At 35.7% G+C, this 20,400-nt stretch overlaps 1 protein-coding gene across 1 annotated transcript; it reads left to right on the top strand.

Annotated features, from left to right (window-relative positions):
* Positions 1–43: 43 nt before the first annotated feature.
* Positions 44–16,267, top strand: wdr46 (WD repeat domain 46). The gene is made up of 15 exons (XM_065271354.2): positions 44–873; positions 3,393–3,534; positions 3,982–4,116; positions 4,750–4,830; positions 5,458–5,570; positions 7,574–7,661; positions 7,863–7,924; positions 8,563–8,667; positions 8,743–8,893; positions 9,591–9,826; positions 9,960–10,113; positions 10,918–11,068; positions 11,713–11,903; positions 13,689–13,802; positions 14,890–16,267. The coding sequence occupies exons 2-15, from the start codon at positions 3,472–3,474 to the stop codon at positions 15,013–15,015; spliced, it is 1,770 nt and encodes a 589-aa protein (XP_065127426.1). The 5' UTR covers positions 44–873; positions 3,393–3,471; the 3' UTR covers positions 15,016–16,267.
* Positions 16,268–20,400: the final 4,133 nt, after the last annotated feature.

Raw genomic sequence — 20,400 nt, 5'->3', positions numbered from 1 at the left:
TAAAAGTCTACAATCTTTGACTGCACATGGGTAGCATGCTTGCTTACTTTAATATACTAGAAATAAAGTTGAAAAGCAATGAATATAAAGTGTGTCATACTTGGAACTGAATAATTCTGTTTACTGTTTAAGGAAAAAAAGATACATAAGTTCACAAAGACTGGTCAAAAGGCTTTGCAAAAAGTTTTTGCTGCTATCATTTCTTTCTTTCTTCAATAATTTCTTTCTTTCTTTCTCACTCCCATTATCTCTCTAGGGCCAAAAACATCATCAAGGACACATCCCACCCAAGACATCACCTGTTTAATCTTCTGCCCTCAGGCAGGCCGTACAGATCACTAAGAGCAAAAACCGCCCGCTTCTTCCCAGTTGCTATCAGGACCTTTAACTCATAATGCACTAATCTTAACACTATGTCAACCATGCTGTTTTGTCCTAATTATTTATTTAAACAATATCAGCACTAAAATCTATAGAAGTATTCATACAACTAAATTACAACCTAGTTTGATCATAGTACTATATACTCTGTATATCAAGGAAAAGGTCAAAGTGCAATATTATATATGGTCACTTTACTAAATAGTCACTTAATTACTATCAATGGTCACTTTACATAAATGATCACTTTATTTCAGACTGCTTAATGTGAGTATTACTCTGTGTATTACGTTGTTAATGTATATTATTACTTCGTATGCCTGATATATTTATCTATTTATTTATTCTCTTTTGTTTGCCAATGTTTTTTTTACAATATAGAAGAAATTTGAAGAAATTTACTTCATGCCTTTTTGTCCACCATGTTAGACATTCAAACTTTTCACAAATTTGCAGGAGATCACCTTATGGCACATTATTACATACACAAAGGTATAAGCTGAACAGTCTTTTCATTCACAATATTTTAATTTAAAACTGCATCTTGTATACGTGGTGCTCGCTGTGGCAAAACTCAATGTTACAATGATATTAACATGTTTAAAGGGTCATGAAACCCCCCTCTTTTAGCTCAAGTCTAGCTCACAATCTTTTTGAAAAATGCAACTGAAATGGGCGTGGTGGCTGTGAGAAGGGGGAGGGGAGTGTGTGTTGTACGGCAAGGGAGAGGAGAGGGGAGGGGGGAAACTCTCATCGCCAGTAGCCCATGCATATGGACTGTCACTAAAAATAAGTGATAAAACGTGAGGAAATACTAATTTAAAAAAAAAACCCTGGAAAAGTTAAAATCTAATTAAATGACACTTTATTTTTGTCTTTTCAAGAGTTACTGAATGCCCTGCTACATATATCCTACAGTAATCATAATTCTATTTAAAACATATTAATGTACATGAGTAATTACAGTCATTATAAAATATAAAGTTGTTTATATACACACTATGAATGCATATATTTGAAAAAAAGAACGCTTAAAAAAACATTGCGTACATAGCAAAAAAAAAAAAAAAAAATGCGTACATAGCATAGATCTACGCGCCCGCTGAACCCCAAATAAAGATGGACAGTGACATAGAAATTTGCAGTGGCAGCAGTACGCAGGGCTCTGTGGAGGTGGAGGACTTCTCTCCTCCTGATTCCCCAGGGCTAAATGGAGACATACTAGATGGCAGTGCAGGTCCTCTGCCCTATCAATTTGAGCCAATAGCCCCTGCCGTGACTGTGGACGAAAACATGGACGAACCGGAGGCTGCGCGGATGGGAGAAGTGTCAGAATGGTAGCTGGATGTGTCCGTGGTTGATGGCCAACCAACCGCCCGAAGCCAGAGTCTAGCCCTGGCAGCATCGCGGGGAAACATATGCAACCCATTTGAACTTTTGCACCACGAAAACAAACACTTGCGTCCCATGATCGCCTCACTCATCTACTGCGCGATATCACAGCTTGCTTGACAAGTCTGTCGTTGGGAAGATCCGCGTGGTGTCATGAATAATTAAGAGATTGTCTTCTCATTGGATAAAAAACTCAGTCTCGTTAATAATTATGAGACAACGATGAGTCGTCAAGTTATTAGGCTTGTTTGAGATGAGCAAATTCTATGCATTCCGGTTAGATAAGTGTCCGACTTACGTCCGACTTGCTCTGATGTCATGCTGACGTGTGCAAAATAACTCTCGCGATGGAGAGGCGGGCTCGTCGGATTCTACAACCGAGCGCAGTTGCTCTCCACCGACTGCGTTGACGAAAAGCACGATGGGAAAAGACTTGCTGACGACACAGCTTAATGCTTATTGGCCTGGGGATGTCAGCTGATGAGTTCTTACTTCTAAAAACTCTAATTCCTGTAGTATTTTTTATATTTATTTAATTGTTCTTTACTATGACATTTATATGTTTAATGAATTCCTGTAAACTTTTGTTTTGGTTGTTCAACCGTGCTGTTTATACACAACAGAAACGAATTTGTATTACCACTAGACTTAGATTTATTCATCCCAACATTTACTAAGTAACCTTTTCCAGTAACGAACATTTCACCTTCGTTGATTCTCCTTATAAACATCTTTATGTAAATGCATTTATTGGTATTTGAGTTGCATCTATTTAATCCGCGATAAAATACGCGAGCGTGATCTCTGCCTCTGCTGACGTTTGTAGTCGACTGGACTGCGAGATTGGTGAAGTGTCTGACTTAAAAGCTCTTTTTTCACTCCTCCCCTCACTGCAGCCGTCTGCTCTCGTCTGAATTTCAGGCAAGGCAAGCTGCATCTCAAACAAGCCTACTATCTGTCCTCTGCCCCGTCACAGCCTGTGACGTGAACTGGATGAAGATTTTAAACCCGGAAAACGAAAATAGCGTGTAAAAACTAAAATTTAACCATTTCCCCCCTACTATTAAATCTAACAGCTGCTAACATTGTCTTCAGTGGTGTTTAACACACATACCTCTGTTAAAATCTCAGAAATTTTGGTTCAGGGGTTTCATGACTCTTTAACATGATGCTAGCATGATGCTATGAGTTTCAAAAGTGCATCTTGTAAAAGGGATAGTTCACCTAATAATAAAAATGATGTTTTTCTCATCATTATGTTTTTTTTAATCTGTATGAATTTCTTTTTTTTCTGATGAACACAAAATAAGATGATAAATGATGGTAAGCACACAGCTGATTGTAACCAACCCTTACGAAAATTAACCATGGTTTTATTGTAGTAAAATGTGTAGTAATGTTGTCAGAGCCATAGTTATTTTGTGTTTACCATGGTTTTACTACATTAACAGTTTTTTTAACTGTAGTAAAATCATGGTTAATTTTCGTAAAGGATTGATTTTCATAATAGGATAAACAAATCAATTGGAATGTAATGGGTACCGTCAACCTTTTGCTTACAATCATTTATCAAAATATCTTTTGAGTAAAAGTGATGACAGATTTTTTTTTTACACAAGTAAACAGTAGGTGGCGCCAGTTTTAAGACGCACCAGAGAAGAACACGAAGAAGAAGAGTAGTAGTCATTCAAAACAAAGATGGCGGCGCCCGTAGCAGAAACAGCGAAGAGTGCACACGTGGAGAAAAAGAATAAGAAAAAGGTCAATAGATTTGTGTAAACATCTGAGTAAAATAGTGTGCGTTTAAGCCAAAAAAAAGTATTTGTGTTTTGTGATTTTGCGGAGTTACCATAACGGAAGATAATATGGGAAGAATGTCTGGTTTTGCGGTTTCCAACAACGTGTCTCAAATGCATTTATGTCAGAGTGTATCTATAAATACTGCTTAAATATACAATAAGGATATATATTAGTTTTTTAATAAAGTAGATCAGAGTATCTGCCAGCTCTATCAGACGGCAGTTGTGGTAGTGAATGATTGTCATAATTCTGTAGCATTGCATTTAGTTGATACTCGGATGAAAATGTTTGATTATATTCAATAAATGCAGGCGGTGATAGTGACCAGTTTTGCTAAGAGGACGAGAAAATTCATTAATGAACTGATTTAAGACGCATTATGAACGTGATTTTTTTTATCCCTTTAAGCCTGTGAAACGTTATTGGGAGATTACAGAAGACACAGGACAGAAAAGGCAGGACCAGGAAAATCCAGATCAGACCACATCAACAAATAACACAGGACCATTGAAAAAAAAGAAGGCTGGAGAGAGCCAATCATGGGTATGTAAGGTTTATTCTTCACAAAATACAGAGAAATTACTAAACAATAATATCTATCTAGTCCATTATCATTCGAATGTTTATCTTTAAAGTTGCTTTAACTTTTTATGGAAAAAACATTCCTTTTTTGTACTGAAATCTAATGCCATTTATGCATCAAGACCACATTTCTGTACAAAAAGTCCTACAAAAAAAAACAAAAAAACATCAAGCTGGCTGCCAAGAAGGCATTTGTATATGAAACCAGCACACTTCAGAGGTTAGTCATGGCCATCAAATGGCAGGACAGAGTTACACATCTAGAGAATATAAAGACTTTGTTTTGCTGGACAGGACACATTATACACACCCTACCCTTTATGGAATGCTGTCTTAAGGTGATAAGAGTCACGGCCATCCAAAAAAGCCTTACAAAGACTGTGTCAAAGAAAGTCTTTTCCCCACCGATGGTCAACCAATCAGAATAAACACATTGTTATGTCAATTCTTTTATAAGACTGCTGATATGACAACAGTGTTCATTTATTTTTCTGTACTCAACATAAACATATTCCAAATTACTATTCATTTCTTTGTGTAATTTTTAAAATGAAATCCGTATCTCATCATCACTTCTTATTGTTATTTGTTTAGAAAGATGACCCTTTCCCTGGTGAGACCCCTATACCACAGAAACAGCTCCAGAAGTTTCAGAGAGGAGCTGAACATAAAGTGGTGAGTCGAAATGCATACTGTATAAATGTTACTTTAATGGCTTTATCCGAAAATTCCAAAGAAATTTTGGTGACATTAAAAATTCACATACTTTAAAATTATTTAAAGCTTTAGCTAACATTAACTAAAAATGAAAGACACTTTTGTACCATTTTTCAAAGCATCAAATCTGCTTTGTTACAAATGGTAAACTTTTCATTTATTTATTTCTTTACGCCATTCCAGCATCCAAACAGTCAATCCCTTCAACTAATGTTAACAAATACAGCTTTTCATCTTAAAATTGTCTTCGTATTGTAATGCAAAAAATTAATTGAATCTAATGAATGCTGTTTAATTGTTTATTTTTAGTTAACTACTAGTTAATTAATATAAACAAATAGAAGTTTATAGTAAAGTGTTAACAAATGTTTGCATTAAAAACAATTCATTATTTTTTATTTTCTTGAGAATTAAGTTAATTTTTGTTTTGTAGTTAATAATGCGGTCATAAAAATTACCCTGCACTGGACACATTTTTATCCACAAAAAAAAAACAGTAAATACTACCATGATTAAAATATTTTTGGTTTGCATTACAGTAATGAGAATTGTATGTTCAAGTTTTGCTTTTTGTTTTTGTGTTAGCCTGCAGGGGCTCATAGGAAACTGAAGGAGGCCATTGTGTGGTCTAAGACGGTGTCTGAACTCGCACAGAAACAAGCTGCACGATACGATCTCTTACTACCAGAAGATGCTGGGTAATGTAATTTATATAAGAGCCTGACCGACATGCATTTTTCTTTTTTTTGGCTGATGCTTATACAGATATTTGGGAGTAAAAAAAGACAGATCACGTTATACGGCCGGTATTCTTTAGGTGTATATTATATTATAGTACTGTAACACTGACTGAATACTGAAACACAAATGTTTGAATAGGCGCTATGTTTAATAATCGACTGAACTACTCGTAAAATCACATTTTGTGACCCAGAAACAGTAATATTGAGTAAAGACTATTACATCTGAGTTTTGACATTGAAAACAAATGTCCGAAAGGGTTACCTGTCATTCTGTGCCCGGTTGCATGAAACTCCTTAAGTGAGGGAAGTGAAAGTGACGTATTTGCCAATGTATGGTAACCCAAACTTGGAATGTGACCTCTCCATTATACCCATCCAGGGAATAGTGAACACATGCAAACACCCTGAGCAGTGTGCAGCTATTACTGCAGTGTCCGGGGAGCAATTGGGGTGCCTTGCTCAAGGTCGCAACCCACCACTCGTGAGCCTCGAACCGGGAACTCTCGGGTTGCAAGCCCAAACTGGAAGGGATTTCTTTAAGAGTGTTGCAACAAATGTCTTAACTGTCCCCTTACCTAAGTGTTTATGCTAAGTATTTTACGGTAGTCTCTGCCAAAATACATCAATGGAGAAGCGATTGCTATAGTTACAAAGCACAGCGTAAACAAATCAAAGCACGCAGCTCAACAGACGGCGGATTCTTGTATATTAAACGTCTTAAATAACAGCAACTGTGCGTATGTGCCTGGCAATTTCGGTGACTGCTCGAGCTGAGCCCCGAAGCACACAAGAGATCTGCGCATTTCTGCGTGTTTATTGTAGCACTTCCACTCATGAAACAACAAGTGAGAAACCTATTTGGGGTTATAATGTTTCCAGCCGCGCTGAAACACGTTCTGATGGTGTACTGGTAGCGCAGATTGATACTTTTTCGTGACCAAGAGAGAACAGACGTTTCTCAATTTGAAGGCTGCAGTCTCCGGAGGGCGCGGCTGTATATGTCATCAAGCCTGGTTTATTATTTTCAGACATTTGCAAGTCATAAGCATATTACAACAATGTATGATTAACAAAGAATAATAGTCAACTTTATAATTGTTAATGTTATAAGTCTTGATGATGTATGCTTGCAAATTCAACCTCCGGAGGCTACAGTCTTGGGATTGAGAAACGGCCTATATCTTTCCTCATTGTTCCTCCCCAAGCCAGCGGGTCATCACTGATATCATTTGCCTTCCCTTGCAAATTAGCGTATTAACTCTGCGTCTGCTGGCTGTTTGCGTTGACACGAACCTGAAGACATCTCACTGGGCGAGATTGTACTTTATATTTTTCATAATTTGTGAGGTGCACACCACCGCAGGGCGCACTTCTCGACCGCCGGTTGACTCCACCACCACGGTGGTGCGGTGGTTATTACAACCGTCCCAGCCCTAGGTGGAAGAAAGTAGTTCCTCACAAAAGAGGCTTTTAAAATCACTCCGTTGTTGTTTTGTTTTTTTAAACGCGTGTGGTCGAACTGTTGTATAAAAGCAATATCGCTCTCACAGTCGTATGATATAGCTCTATATCATCATGGCAGTGATTGCCTACGACCTCGTGCCTCTGGCCTAATGACAGCCGTCACACTCCTACTACAGCGATATTGCTTGAATATATCACTCATTTTTTCATCTGCCACACTGACTTTATATCCTCAGAAAAAGGATTTAAGGAAATGTGCACTCACTAAACATTCATAAATCAGAAATTTTCTTTGTCAAATCATGTAATTAGAAAATGCAAGGCAGTATTTAATTCCTCTTATACAGAGCTTTTATAGGTCATCTGGGGAAGTCATCCAGTATTTCTCACACCACAATATATGTCGCAGAAATACCAAACATTGCAATATTACTTCCCCAATATCGTACCTCCCCCCGTACACACAGATCTGATCTCTGTCTTTCTGTTATCAGTTTCTTGGAAGGAGATGATGATGAAGACACGTGCAGGATCTCTCAAGAGGACATTGCAGATGCAGTCGACATCACGTCTGGATCAAAGGTGATAAGGCAACACTTCTGTAAGCTACATCAAGGGTGGTACTTGAAAATATTTCAATGGTTGAGCAAGTACATGTTAGAGATGGAGGATAACTGTTTTGCAGTATACAGATACCCTATCAGATCTGAAATCCTTGCTTATAATCACTTGTTAGTTTTCCTGCCATTCTCTGCTCAGTTATTTTCTCTTTTTTTCCCACAGTACTTCAACTTACATCTTACCCAGTTTGGACCATATAGGATTGACTACAGCAGAACTGGACGGTCGGTGCTCTTAAACATTTGTTCAAGCTTAGAATTGTATATCATTATATAATTCTAGTTAAAACAACACTGCTTTACTTTTCATTTAATTTTAAAAGTTTAAGCAGGTTTCTTTCTTGCATATTTGTAAATTATTCTTTAAGATTACACTGATCATGTAGGCTATCCATACATTCACAGCAATTAAAAGCCTGCTATTTTTACTTCCATGACTAAAAGAAAATGACTTTTAAAGGTCTTCCAACACTTCTTTCAACACTTTATTATTGCACTATCAGCTGTACCTCTATTTAGTTTTTATTGATTGATTTTAGTACACAATACATGGTACATTTTTAATGCGTAGCCTACTGTATGTAAATATTGAATAAAACATGTATTATTTTAAACTTGAATGTGTGTCCCAATTTGTTGAAGTATAAGAACCTGACCTGAAGGGTTTAATTTGAGAATTGTAAGGGGTTGTTCTGTAATGACTTGCTCTGGTCATTTTAATTGGGTGGAGGTCTTGAAAAAGGTTTTTTGAAATCATAAATGTGATTTTAGAAACTTTGCAGAAATCTTGTTATAAGATTATGTAATATAGTAAGTTTTTTATACCGCAGCTATACAGCCTTGACATTTTGTGTTTGTAACAGGCATCTGCTGTTGGGTGGAAAGAGAGGTCATGTGGCCTGTATTGACTGGCAAACGAAAAACCTCACATGTGAAATGAGTGTCATGGAAACAGTGAACGATGTGAAGTAAGTAAACCATCACATTATCTGTCCTAAATAAATCTGATGACATTTAAGGCTCACGTCTCGCTCTACCACCAGGTGGCTTCACACGGAGGCCATGTTTGCTGTAGCACAGAAGAAGTGGCTTTACATCTATGACTCGAAAGGCACAGAGCTCCACTGTGTGAAGAAATTCAATGACGTCTTGAAAATGCAGTATCTGCCCTATCACTTTCTCCTTGCTACAGCGGTGGGTCAACAAATGATTTTGGCAAAATGTTGTTCATTGCACCAAGTTCATTTTAGATGCAGTATTTGGGACCGGCTGTTTGCACTTTCATGGACTCGGTTCTGTTTTTTAAATGTGGTTGTACAGTATTATAATCCTCACCCCTTTACTAGATACAGGGTTAAAAATGTACTTTGTGTAGTTTAGGGCTGCATTACAACTAATTGTTTGCAGAATAAAAGTTTACATCGTGTGTGTGTGTGTATACTAATTATATATAGAAATACACGTACATGCATGTGTATATATTTAAGAAATATTTACATTATTATAAATATGATTACTTAATGTATTTTTCTTAAAATTAAACGTGTGTGTATTTATACATACATAATTAGTATACACAATATACACACATATATGCAAATGATTAGTCATGATTAATGGTTATGCAGCCCTAGTATAGTTTGTATAAGACAAAACATGTCATTAAATGTTTAAGATCTGGTTTACCTACAAAGTTGCTATTTTACACAATAGCTTAGTGTTTGTCAGTTTTGTTACAACATTTTCCATAAGTTTAGTTCATGCATCACAACAAAGCAAATTAAAATGACTTCTTGCATGGGTCTTGTGCACCCCATCAGTAATCTTGGGAGGCAAAATCAGTTTTTATTAACAAGTTCTTAATTTAAACATTAATGCTGTCACCTTTCAGAGTGCCACAGGCTTTCTGCAATACCTGGATGTGTCGGTGGGTAAAGAGATCGCAGCCATCTGTACGAAAATGGGGCGGTTAGACGTGATGTCACAGAATCCCCATAATGCTGTCATTCATCTGGGCCACCCAAACGGTACCGTCAGTCTGTGGTCGCCCAATCAGAAAGAGCCACTTATAAAGATGTTATGTCATAGGGGTGCCGTTCGTTCCTTAACAGTGGACAAAACTGGCACGTGAGTATCCCCAAATACAATAGTCATATTGTTGTCTGTGTTGATTTAGCTCCCAGTTGACTAACAGGATTTCCCCAGTGCACAATGTTTGGATAAACGATGAGTTGAAATGTTTCGTCTTTGTATACCACAGGTACATGGTGACATCAGGTCTGGACAGAAAGCTCAAGGTGTATGACATACGAGCTTTTAAACCTCTTCATTCATACTTTCTGCCTGCTGGAGCCTCTTGCCTGTCTTTAAGTCAGAAAGGACTGCTTAGTGCTGCTACTGGAGATGTTGTACAGGTAATGTACATGTGTGCGACATCACAAAAAATCACATTTTCTCACATCCTTTGTTCTTCGGGTAAAACTACTTTTTTTTAAAACTATTGAAATCAGAGAACTGTGATTGGTTGTTATTTCGGGACCGCCAAAAGGTTGACTTAGTTAGGAACGTAACATACATATAAGTCATGTTTATTATAGATAAGCATGTGTACTGTTAGGGTTGGGGACTATTATAATATTGTTACTGGGTTAAAAAATATCTTTGTGCCACACCTGCCAATGCTGATTATAGTTTGTATAACCCAAACAATGACCCAGGTCATTGTATCAATCATAGCATCATATGTAAGTCAGTCTTTGTCATATATTGTAATATTTTCATTTTGGTCACTAAATCTGAGGAATATCCCACAATATGCGTATTTGTATTTGAGAGAAAGTACCATACTTTTGTTGTTGTGATACAATAGTCAACTCAAGTCAATGTTATTTAATAAGCGTATAATGTTTTGTTTTAATAATGTTTTAAAGCTACTTTACATGAAAGATGAAGCAGCAAAACCAGAAAATTCTAATATATTTACAGTTTATAAAGAATATATAGTATTACTGCACATTTGTCTCATAATTATAATCTAATAAAACATTATATTCTTTTCCTTCAACTATTGATATATGCTAAACAACATTCATCATATTAAACTAGCATCTGGGGCTAAGCCAAACCCTGAACCCTTATACTGGCCATCCCTACATACTACTAGTGTGATCTTTTTTTTTTTAAATAATGATTTGTGTTATTTGTATATGTACCTATAGGTTTATAAAAATGTTTGGGGAGGTGACCCTGTATCCAAACCCTACATGGCTCACCGTGTGCGAGGGCAGGTTTGGGGTGTTGCTTACTGCCCTTTTGAGGACGTTCTAGGAATTGGACATGGACAGGGCTTCACCAGCATGATTATACCAGGTCAGATATTCATATATAAATACTGTTTATATTGACCGGTTAACCGAAGATAAGAATTTATGACCGATACTATCAGTTAAAAGAAAAAAAATGTTTAAGAGCAAGTATTATCAGATTCTCGATTTTACATTTTCTTTGGTGTGTGAGTGTGTATTAGTACATGTTAGTGATACGCAAATGGTACAAATACAAAAGTAAAAGATGACGCAAATTATACAGCCTGTTAGTTAGCGCCTGTCAGCATAAAATTGTTAGTGTTGCATTTCCGGCTGACGTCATGGGTATTCAGGCCAATCACGTACAAATTAGCTGGCCAATCAGGGACAGCGCTCTTCAAATAGATTATTTTTTTAACAAAATCAGTGCATTTGAGGAAGGCAGGGATATCTGGAGCTACAAAAATGACAGTATCTGAAAAATTATGTATTTTTTATCATAAATCACACAAACACATAGGAGAGATAAATGTTAAAGCCGTTATGGAATGCTAGTTTAGCACCCACATTATCTCATCTCATTAACTATAAAAGGAATTTTAATGGAGAGCTTCTTTAAAAAGTGATGGCTTGGATTTGTGTTTTAAACCTTGTATAACTTTGTGCTAAGCAGATTCTTTTATATGTTGCTGAATTTGTCTTCTCCAGGTGCGGGAGAACCAAACTTTGACGCTCTTGATACAAACCCGTACCGCAGTGCTAAACAGCGACAGGAATGGGAGGTCAAGGCTCTGCTGGAGAAGGTGCAGCCGGAGCTGATCAGTTTGGACCCTACGCAGCTGAGTAAAGTGGACCAGGGCAGCTTTGAGGAGAGACACAAGGAAAGAGTTGAGGTTTTGGTAAGTTCAACACTAATATGATTCATCTAAAATTACTATTTTGCATAAAACAATTATGTATATTTTAAAACCATTAAGATTTATAATAAGTTCAGGATTTAATTAAGGTTTCTGGGATAAATAAAGGCATAATAAGAGATATTTTGTAATTTATGTAATGAGAACATTGCACAAAAATAAATATTATGATAGAAATATCTAATTATTAATATCAAATTATACGTATAAATAATTTTATACCATATTTAGAATTCATGCTTCATAATGACATCATTAGTTTAAGGGTGGGGTGAATGAGCAGAAATTATTGAATAATAAAGCATTCAAGAGTTTTACTTGTTTACACTAGGGCTGTCACTTTTGAGAAAAATCAAATTCAAACGGATATCGAATATCATGCAAGGTATCTGAATATATTAGAATATCTAGGTGCCCCCTGCGCGCATCAAAAAAAAAAAAAAAAAAACGTAATGGAGATTCAATTTATTAACAGTGACAGTCATAAACGGGGCTGTCTGCTTTACTTTTTTTTTACTTAATGTTTGAAACAGCAGGTTATCAACTTATGAATAACAACGACTCAGAACAGGTGACAACTTAAACAGCAGCAGGAGTAAAGGGCTCGTTATAGTCGTGCGTAGGTCCACACGTGGTACCGCTGGTACCAAACACAGGCAAACCGCTGTTAGGCAGTATCCATGCGTGTAACCACAGGAGCTACGGATAGCCTACGCCGTACCTACGCACGACTATAAATCGCCCTTAAGGTATATAGCCAAGCCCAAACGTAATCCGTGCCCGCAGATTTCGACGGAAAACTCTGCAGAATTCCGCGGATTTAATGCCCGTCATTGACAACCACACATATCCCGCGCTTGAGCCTGTTTGTGAGAAGAAATCTCATTGACAACAAGCACACATACATAGACTATCTCGCGCGTTTGTGAGCCGTCATTGACAATTGCATTATCTCTGTGCGTGCTGTTTGCTTGACCGTTTTTAATGATAGAGAGCGCAAACCATTTGATATTTGAGATGAAATTAAACTTATCGCTGAGTTAAGCAGATCTCACTTGACTCTGTCATCTTAGATCTATGTGACTCGTGACAGTCAGCACATGATCATTTAAAATCTGTTTACAAGACAAATGCTGTTGTTGTTTAATATAAAGTTTACATTGCGTTTTAAACATGATGAAATTATCTTCATACATGCTTATTTGGTAATGCGAATGTATTAACACAAGCTTTTTATTCCGCTATAATATTTAACACTATAAACAATAATGCCATTTTATATACAAACTATAATTATATCTTGACATGTACATTAGGTTCATGTTGGTCCAATTTGATTCCCTCTCTTGCGCAAAGTTGCCGTCGTCGGTCTCACTCTCAGCCTCCTTCCTATTACGAGTTCTTACTGTAAAAAATGCGCTAAAAATGGCATTTTAAAAACCGGATAGTTTATTTATATTTTGAATACGGATATGTCACGTCATGTTCGAATGCATATTCGAATATTGAATAAAAAGTGACAGCCCTAGTTTACACCATTAAATGCTTTAATGTCTTTTGTCTTTGGAGCCCCAATTGAGCAATATGTCATAAGATAATAGTAGTGAACAAAAAACCTACAGAGAAACCAGACTCTGCTCTTCTCTAAATAAATAGTTTATATGTATTTAATGATAGACAATTTGGTTTATTGGACTACAGTATGGGCTAAAACCTGTTTGATGCATCCGTTTGATTTAAAAGTTTATCTCTGTGTTTTTGTGTCAGGGTTATGATCCATTGGCAAAAGAAAAATTTAAGCCAAGGACAAAGAAGAAGGGAAGAAGCTCTGCTGGTGCGATAGAGAAACGAAAGAGGAAAGTGGCCCACGAGGATCAGAGGGTACTTACTTTTTACTCTTTTTGGCTATTACTGATACATATCTCACCCCACACAATATGAATAGATAGATGTAAAAGGTACCTTAAAGGCACAATATGTACGATTTTTGTAATAAATTATCCAAAAACCACACGCACAGTGGGATATATTTACATGCAGTTTTGTACTTGCATCATCCCAAAAGTTCCCAAGAATTTGTAAATCCAGAGAAATTACAGTTTTAAATGTCTCGTCCCTTGTCATTGCCGCCTTTTATAGGGATAGTTCACCCAAAAAAGAAAATTCTGTCATTATTTTCTGACTCTCATGTTGTTACACACCTGTATACATTTTTTTTATTCCAATGAACACAAAGGAAGATATTTTGAGGAATGATCATGAGCCCCATTTACTTACATAGTAGGAAAAAGATTCATGAATGATTTAGTTAAAAACATTTCTCAAAAATCTTCCTTCATTTTCATCAAAAGGAAGACATTTATACAGGTTTGTAACAACATGACAGTGAGAAAATGATGACTTTTGGGTGACAATTTTTGGGTGAACTATCCTTTTAATAAAGTAATGTCCACGCTATCCTCGTTTTCCACTTGTCTGGATGGTGAAAACGAAATCTCCCATTGTTCCTCTTTCCTTCACAGTGTAATAAAGCTTTGCCTTGATTATTAATAAAATGTGAATTTTGGCAGAGAAAAGTTACATATTGTGCCTTTAAATGTAGCAATCCCTTGATGGGACCTAAGCCATATCTGAAAATATTTTACTAGCCAGCAAGTTATGCTTAAATAAACACTACTCCCATTCTCTTTAGAAATGGTAAAAGTCTGGTTTACTAAAACTTTAATTATTATTGTGCTTAAATGGACATGCCTAGATACTTGATCTATATCATGTTGCTATTATTATTATTATTTGCATAAACATGTGGGAAGGACATCATTTCTCTATGTATTGTAAAAGCCATATCACAGCCGCACAAACTCTCAAATGTAACCTCTCCATAGTGTGTTACCAGAGGGGAAACCTCTATAAATAGCGTATGAACTTTGCTCTGTTCACAACTTCCTCACTGTCGGTTTTCTCACAGGATGTAATTCGACAAACAGTAGAAGAGCGAATGGAGAAGGAAAAACAGCAGAAGGAGAAATCCAGTGAAAGCAAAGAGTTGGGCAAGAAGTCGGCACTCGACCGTTTTAGAAAACAGGGCAAATAACACTCAGTGCACAAAGACACCTACTGTTGTGATTTCGTCAATTTTATTGCTCTCTCAGTGTCTATGCTTTGTTTGTTTAATAAAAAATATACAGAATCTATAAGAATTATACATGTGTATCTTTAAAGACTTAATGAAGTGGTTTATGAACACATTGTATTCTGTTCTGTATATGTACAATTGTGGAAAATATTGGCACTCTTGGTAAATATGAGCTAAGAAAGCTGTGATAATAAATCCCTATATTTGGGTTTAATTTTTAAAAATGATAAAAATACAATATTTGATTGAAGTAAAGCTATTGAATGTAGAGGGGGAAATTATGCATTATGAAATAATTGTTTTTCTCTTTTACACATTGGACACAATTATTGGCACTACTAAATATTTTTATATATTGATATTCACATTTTCTTAGCACACCATGTTGACTAGAAACATGATGTTGTCCAGTCATGGCTTCACAATGGGTAAACCCAAAGACTTTAGTTCTGATGTTCAGCAAAAGATTAAGCTACACAAAATTGAAAGTGGCTTTAACCTCCTAAGACCTGGATGTCCCATTTCTGGACATCATTTTTTTTTTTATGTTTGCACCATAATATTTAATTCTGTGTAACTGGAACCTGTTGTACACAAACATGGACAAATACACTGCTTTATGTTCTTAGAATATTTGGTTATTATATTTATTGATTCTTATTAACTTCAAAATAGCTGGAAGAAATCTGAAAAAAGACAAACCAAATCCCGGGTCTTAGGAGGTTAAGGAAATAATTAAACAATAAAAACATCTATTTCCACAATCAGGGAAATAATGAAGACATATAAATCGACTGGAGATGTTGCAAATCTGTCTGAAAGAGGAAGTGTGTCTATATATTGTCTTAATGCCACCATCGCCACATGTTGTTTGAAATACAGTTTAAGAAATCCTCTTCTCTCATGCAAAAACAAACTCCAGTATATTAATTTGCCGAACTGGACAGGACTGGGTTCTGTGGCCATATGAAACATAAAATATTTTTTTTGGCAGCAGGAACACAAGATGACTTTAGTGCACACAGGGATTCAAAGGTGCTGCAAATTAGACTCAAATAATTAACAAATATACACACTTATTTAACTTGATGCACGTTACAAATGTATTTTATGTATTTTACAATCCACGAGAAAATGTCTTGAGATTTGAATATGTGAAATTCAGAATTTAAATGAATGTGTATCATATTAAAAAAAAGTGTGGACAGTGTGGATGTTATTCTATTTAAATGTTAAAAGATACTTTAAAGGGACAGTTCACCCAAAAATGAAAATTCTGTCATAATTTTCTCACTTTCATGTTATTACAAACCTGTATACACTTCTTTGTTCTGATGAACACAAAGGAAGATACTTCAAGAAATGTTTGTAACCAAAGCATTCAGGGACCCCTTTCACTTCCATAGTATTCTTTTTTCCTACTATGGAAGTCAATGGGGTCCACGAATGGTTTGATTACAAACATTTCTCAAAATATCTTCCTTCGTGTTGATTAGAACAAAGAAATTTATGCGGGTTTGTAACATCATGAGAGTGAGTAAATTATGACAGAATTTTCATTTTTGGGTGAACTATCCCTTTAATACTTTGAAAAAAAAATGCTGTTCCAAATTATTAAGCAAGTTGTAATTCTCCTACAATATGGGTATGAAAAAAGATCTTTCTAAAGACAAAAAGTATGCATTATCTGAAAAAGCTAATTACTTCATATAACAATTTATATTTGGTGGATCTAAACAGAAATCATTGAACTATTATAAGATTTTGAGTGATTCACAGTACAGAAAGATTTGACTATATAAAGGATTTTTAAAATATATTTTTAGTGTATTTAAACATGTATTTAAACCTGCTGGTGACTCATTAGAGAGAGGTGGCTGAGTAATGATTTGGACTGGAATTGGGGAGTAAGATGGGTACCTTTAGGGTCACTGAAGGGGTCAAAAGGGCTTCTAGAAGATATGCAGAGTTCCTAAAAAGATGTTTAATTCACAATGGGATATAAAGGGAATCATGTCTTAAATAAATAAATTTACTTTCATTGAGGATAATACACAATTTTTTTTTGAAAAAAAAAAGCCCAACAGAGCCACATCACTTCCACAGTAAAATATAAAGACCTGTATGTTGTGTTTCTGTTTAACTTGTTTGACTCTGTGGACCCTGTACAGCATCCAAAATTATCTTATTTTGACTTAATATAAAATATTCCTTTAATTTTTAATGGTCTGTCATGGACCCAGCCAGTACCACAAATGAGATACTGTTTGAAAGCTTAGAGTCTCTACTTTCTGCAGATATGCATCCTTTTGAGATATGTTTTACTGTAAGAAAGTTATTTACACTTAATTTACACTATCACCCCCCCACAATTTTTTTATATGATTTAATATTCACATATTTCATAATATTCACAAGTATGACCAACATAGGCAAGTCTTATATCAAATGAAAGGAATAAGGCTACATCTTTATGTTTGTTCTATTATCAACACATATCCAACAATCGTCAAATGAATAATGAGGTTAAAAATCATCTTTTGTAAACATATGGGAAACTTGAGTGTGAACTGCCTCAGATAGAACACCATCTTTTATTAGATCTTAGGTCCTACTCTAAACAATGAGTCCATTCACAGCATTTTCTTTGGTTGTGTGCATGAATAATCCCTTGCTATTAATTATATGTGCAAAACAAAAACAAAATTTTTATATGAAAAATTTATTTTCACACCCTTCAGTAAAATAAGAATAACTTTTGAATTCGACATGCTAAAGAGTTCATTCTTTTTTTGGATGTTGGTAACAACCAGAACTGTCTGCAGTCTGCTAGAGCACACAGAACCAGTTATTCACTTTCAAAGACAGTGTTTACAAAAAAAAGAAAATTTGAGAAAATTAAAACAAGAAAGTTTCATCATATGAAAAACAACCTAAATAACAATTTTTGTCATAAACAGCAGCTTTTTATGTAACTTCAAAGAGTTTTCTGCAAAATGATATAAAGATGTTGCATTTATTCCACTGTATGTGGTTATGAGGACACTTCAAATATTTTTAGGCAGAAATTGAATACAAAAAGGGTATTATTCCTCCCTTCAGTTGGAGTAAAATGACGTTTGCATAGATTATGATAGAGAAAAAATTCTGTCTGCAGGTTTCGAGTTATACACTTTTAAATACAGACTTTAGAAAAAAAACATCAAAAGGCGCCTATAACCATGTTTAGCAGTTTCAACAGTGTTTTATGTAATTTCCAAGGGTTTCCTGTAAAATGATACCAAACTTTGCACCTCTGCATGTGGGTATGGGAAGCTTTTGAAATTGGGTAGGCCAAAATAGCCTGATTAGGTGCTGCATTTTCTTTTTCTTTTCATGGTAGTGGTAGCACGCAACAGAACACAGTTTGGAACTAATCCAAAAACCTTACTTTGTGATCACCGGATCATATATACAGTACAATACCTTTCGCAATGTGGGCTAGTTATGATCTTTTGTGTGTGAATGTGTATAGGTTGTATGACTTTCTAATCCACTACAGTGAGTTTCATTTCAGTCAACTCTCAGAGAAACTTCTCACAATAAGACACACACTGTTCTCTTTTGTGTAAAATAAAATATTTTATATTGAAAAATTACACTATGCCACCCAAGCCTTTCATTTGTCACAAAGTGCACTGGCAGTGAAAATCTTTGTGCATCTCCAATTGTTAGATTGTTAAATTATGAATTGTTAGTTTACTTTTTATGAATATAGACTTCAGTATTGATTCCCTGAGAAAGACTACTTAGCTCATCGGAAGAAGAAATGACAAAGACATTGAAATTCTAATATCTTCTTCTAAAGCAAATCAGGAAAGACAATTCCTGTTATATCAACAAAGAAAATGTTACTGATTGGTTAAGCAAAAAAGTATGTATATGTGTCTACTAGAGATGATAAGCTCACATGTATATCAATGTGTTGCTATTTATGTAAGTTATATATGTAAGAGTGTGGGAGTTCATATGAGCATGGGTGCAAAACAGGAAATAACTTCTGTTGACGCAGAGCTTTCTCAACAGTTGGCCCAAAATAGTTTAACAGGAAAGTCAAAGAACAGTGAGAAGTTTTGCTTCCTTTTTCATTATTATTTTTTTTTCTTTCCTTCTGAGTGTATGTGCATGTATCTCTTTTTATGGCTGGAGGTTAATATATGTTAATGTAGATATGTATGCTTGGTTCTTCCACGTACAATTCATATCTGAATTAATGGACAGTATGGACGGTACGCTTGTTATTTGATGGTAAGGGTTGGGGGATTGTTACATGTGATTTATTTCACTAGTTCGCCTGCGCATTCAGGTCTTAATGATAAATGGTAAACAAACTTGGCTTGCTGTCCTCGAAGAGAGCTCTGCACCAGAGCTCTGAACCTTCAGAGAGAGCGAACCTGAGGCTGGTGTTCAAGCCCCAAGTTCAAGCCCCTGCAACAGAAACTGCACAGAGGAAGAAAGAGAGCAGTGAAGGAGGAGATGGGGAGGGATGCCGGAAAAGAATGCAGCTGGACCCGGAGGCCTAAAGACTGCCTTATATACGCCCATAATGATGATTGACAGGCCTGAATGTTAAGGCTCCTCCCGAACCTACGTTAAGAACTACATAAATATTAATAAAAAACTTTGAAAGAAAGAACAGTGAGAGCTGAAATAATATACTCTTAATCCTTTGACAAAATCATTTGTCTTCAGAAAATAATGTAGTCTTTCATTACCTGACACCCAGTAAAAGAGGTGAGAGAATGATTATGAAAGTGTAAGGTTTGGGAGAAGTATCATGGTTTGAGATTCACAGAACAAACATCACACACTACACCTACATCCGGTTCCTGTGACCTATGCTTCTAAGATATACGTTTTTACATTATATTACTGCACAGAGATATGTAGCTACTGTTTTCTCACCAAAACCCAAGGTAAAATAAAAATCAGACTAAGAGTGGGACTATAAAAATACAATCTAAAAATAATTAATATAAGGTCTTTACATCATGAATTGTTTTCCGTAAGTGTTTAGAAATGAACTCCGTCCAATAATCTCTTAACATTTGAGACATTATCCCTAACAATAAACTTAAGAGTTGTTGAGCCAATCAATGAATATTTCATAAAAAATGTATGTTACAGAATTATTAAACTGTTTGCTTAATAACACAATTTTTAGGTTGCATAGAAAGTGATCACATTTGGGTGTATACACTGGTTAGGCAGATGAGTACAAGAGATCACAAAGATGTCATCTGATCACCAGCAGGAAGAGCAAAGCTGCTTCTGAAACTAAACAGATGAAGTATGACGAAAAGT

Source organism: Paramisgurnus dabryanus, chromosome 11 (genome assembly GCF_030506205.2).
Source record: "Paramisgurnus dabryanus chromosome 11, PD_genome_1.1, whole genome shotgun sequence".
NCBI classification, from domain to species: Eukaryota; Metazoa; Chordata; class Actinopteri; order Cypriniformes; family Cobitidae; genus Paramisgurnus; species Paramisgurnus dabryanus.
The sequence above is the reverse complement of the archived record's forward strand: the minus strand, read 5'-3'. Positions and strand labels throughout refer to the sequence as shown.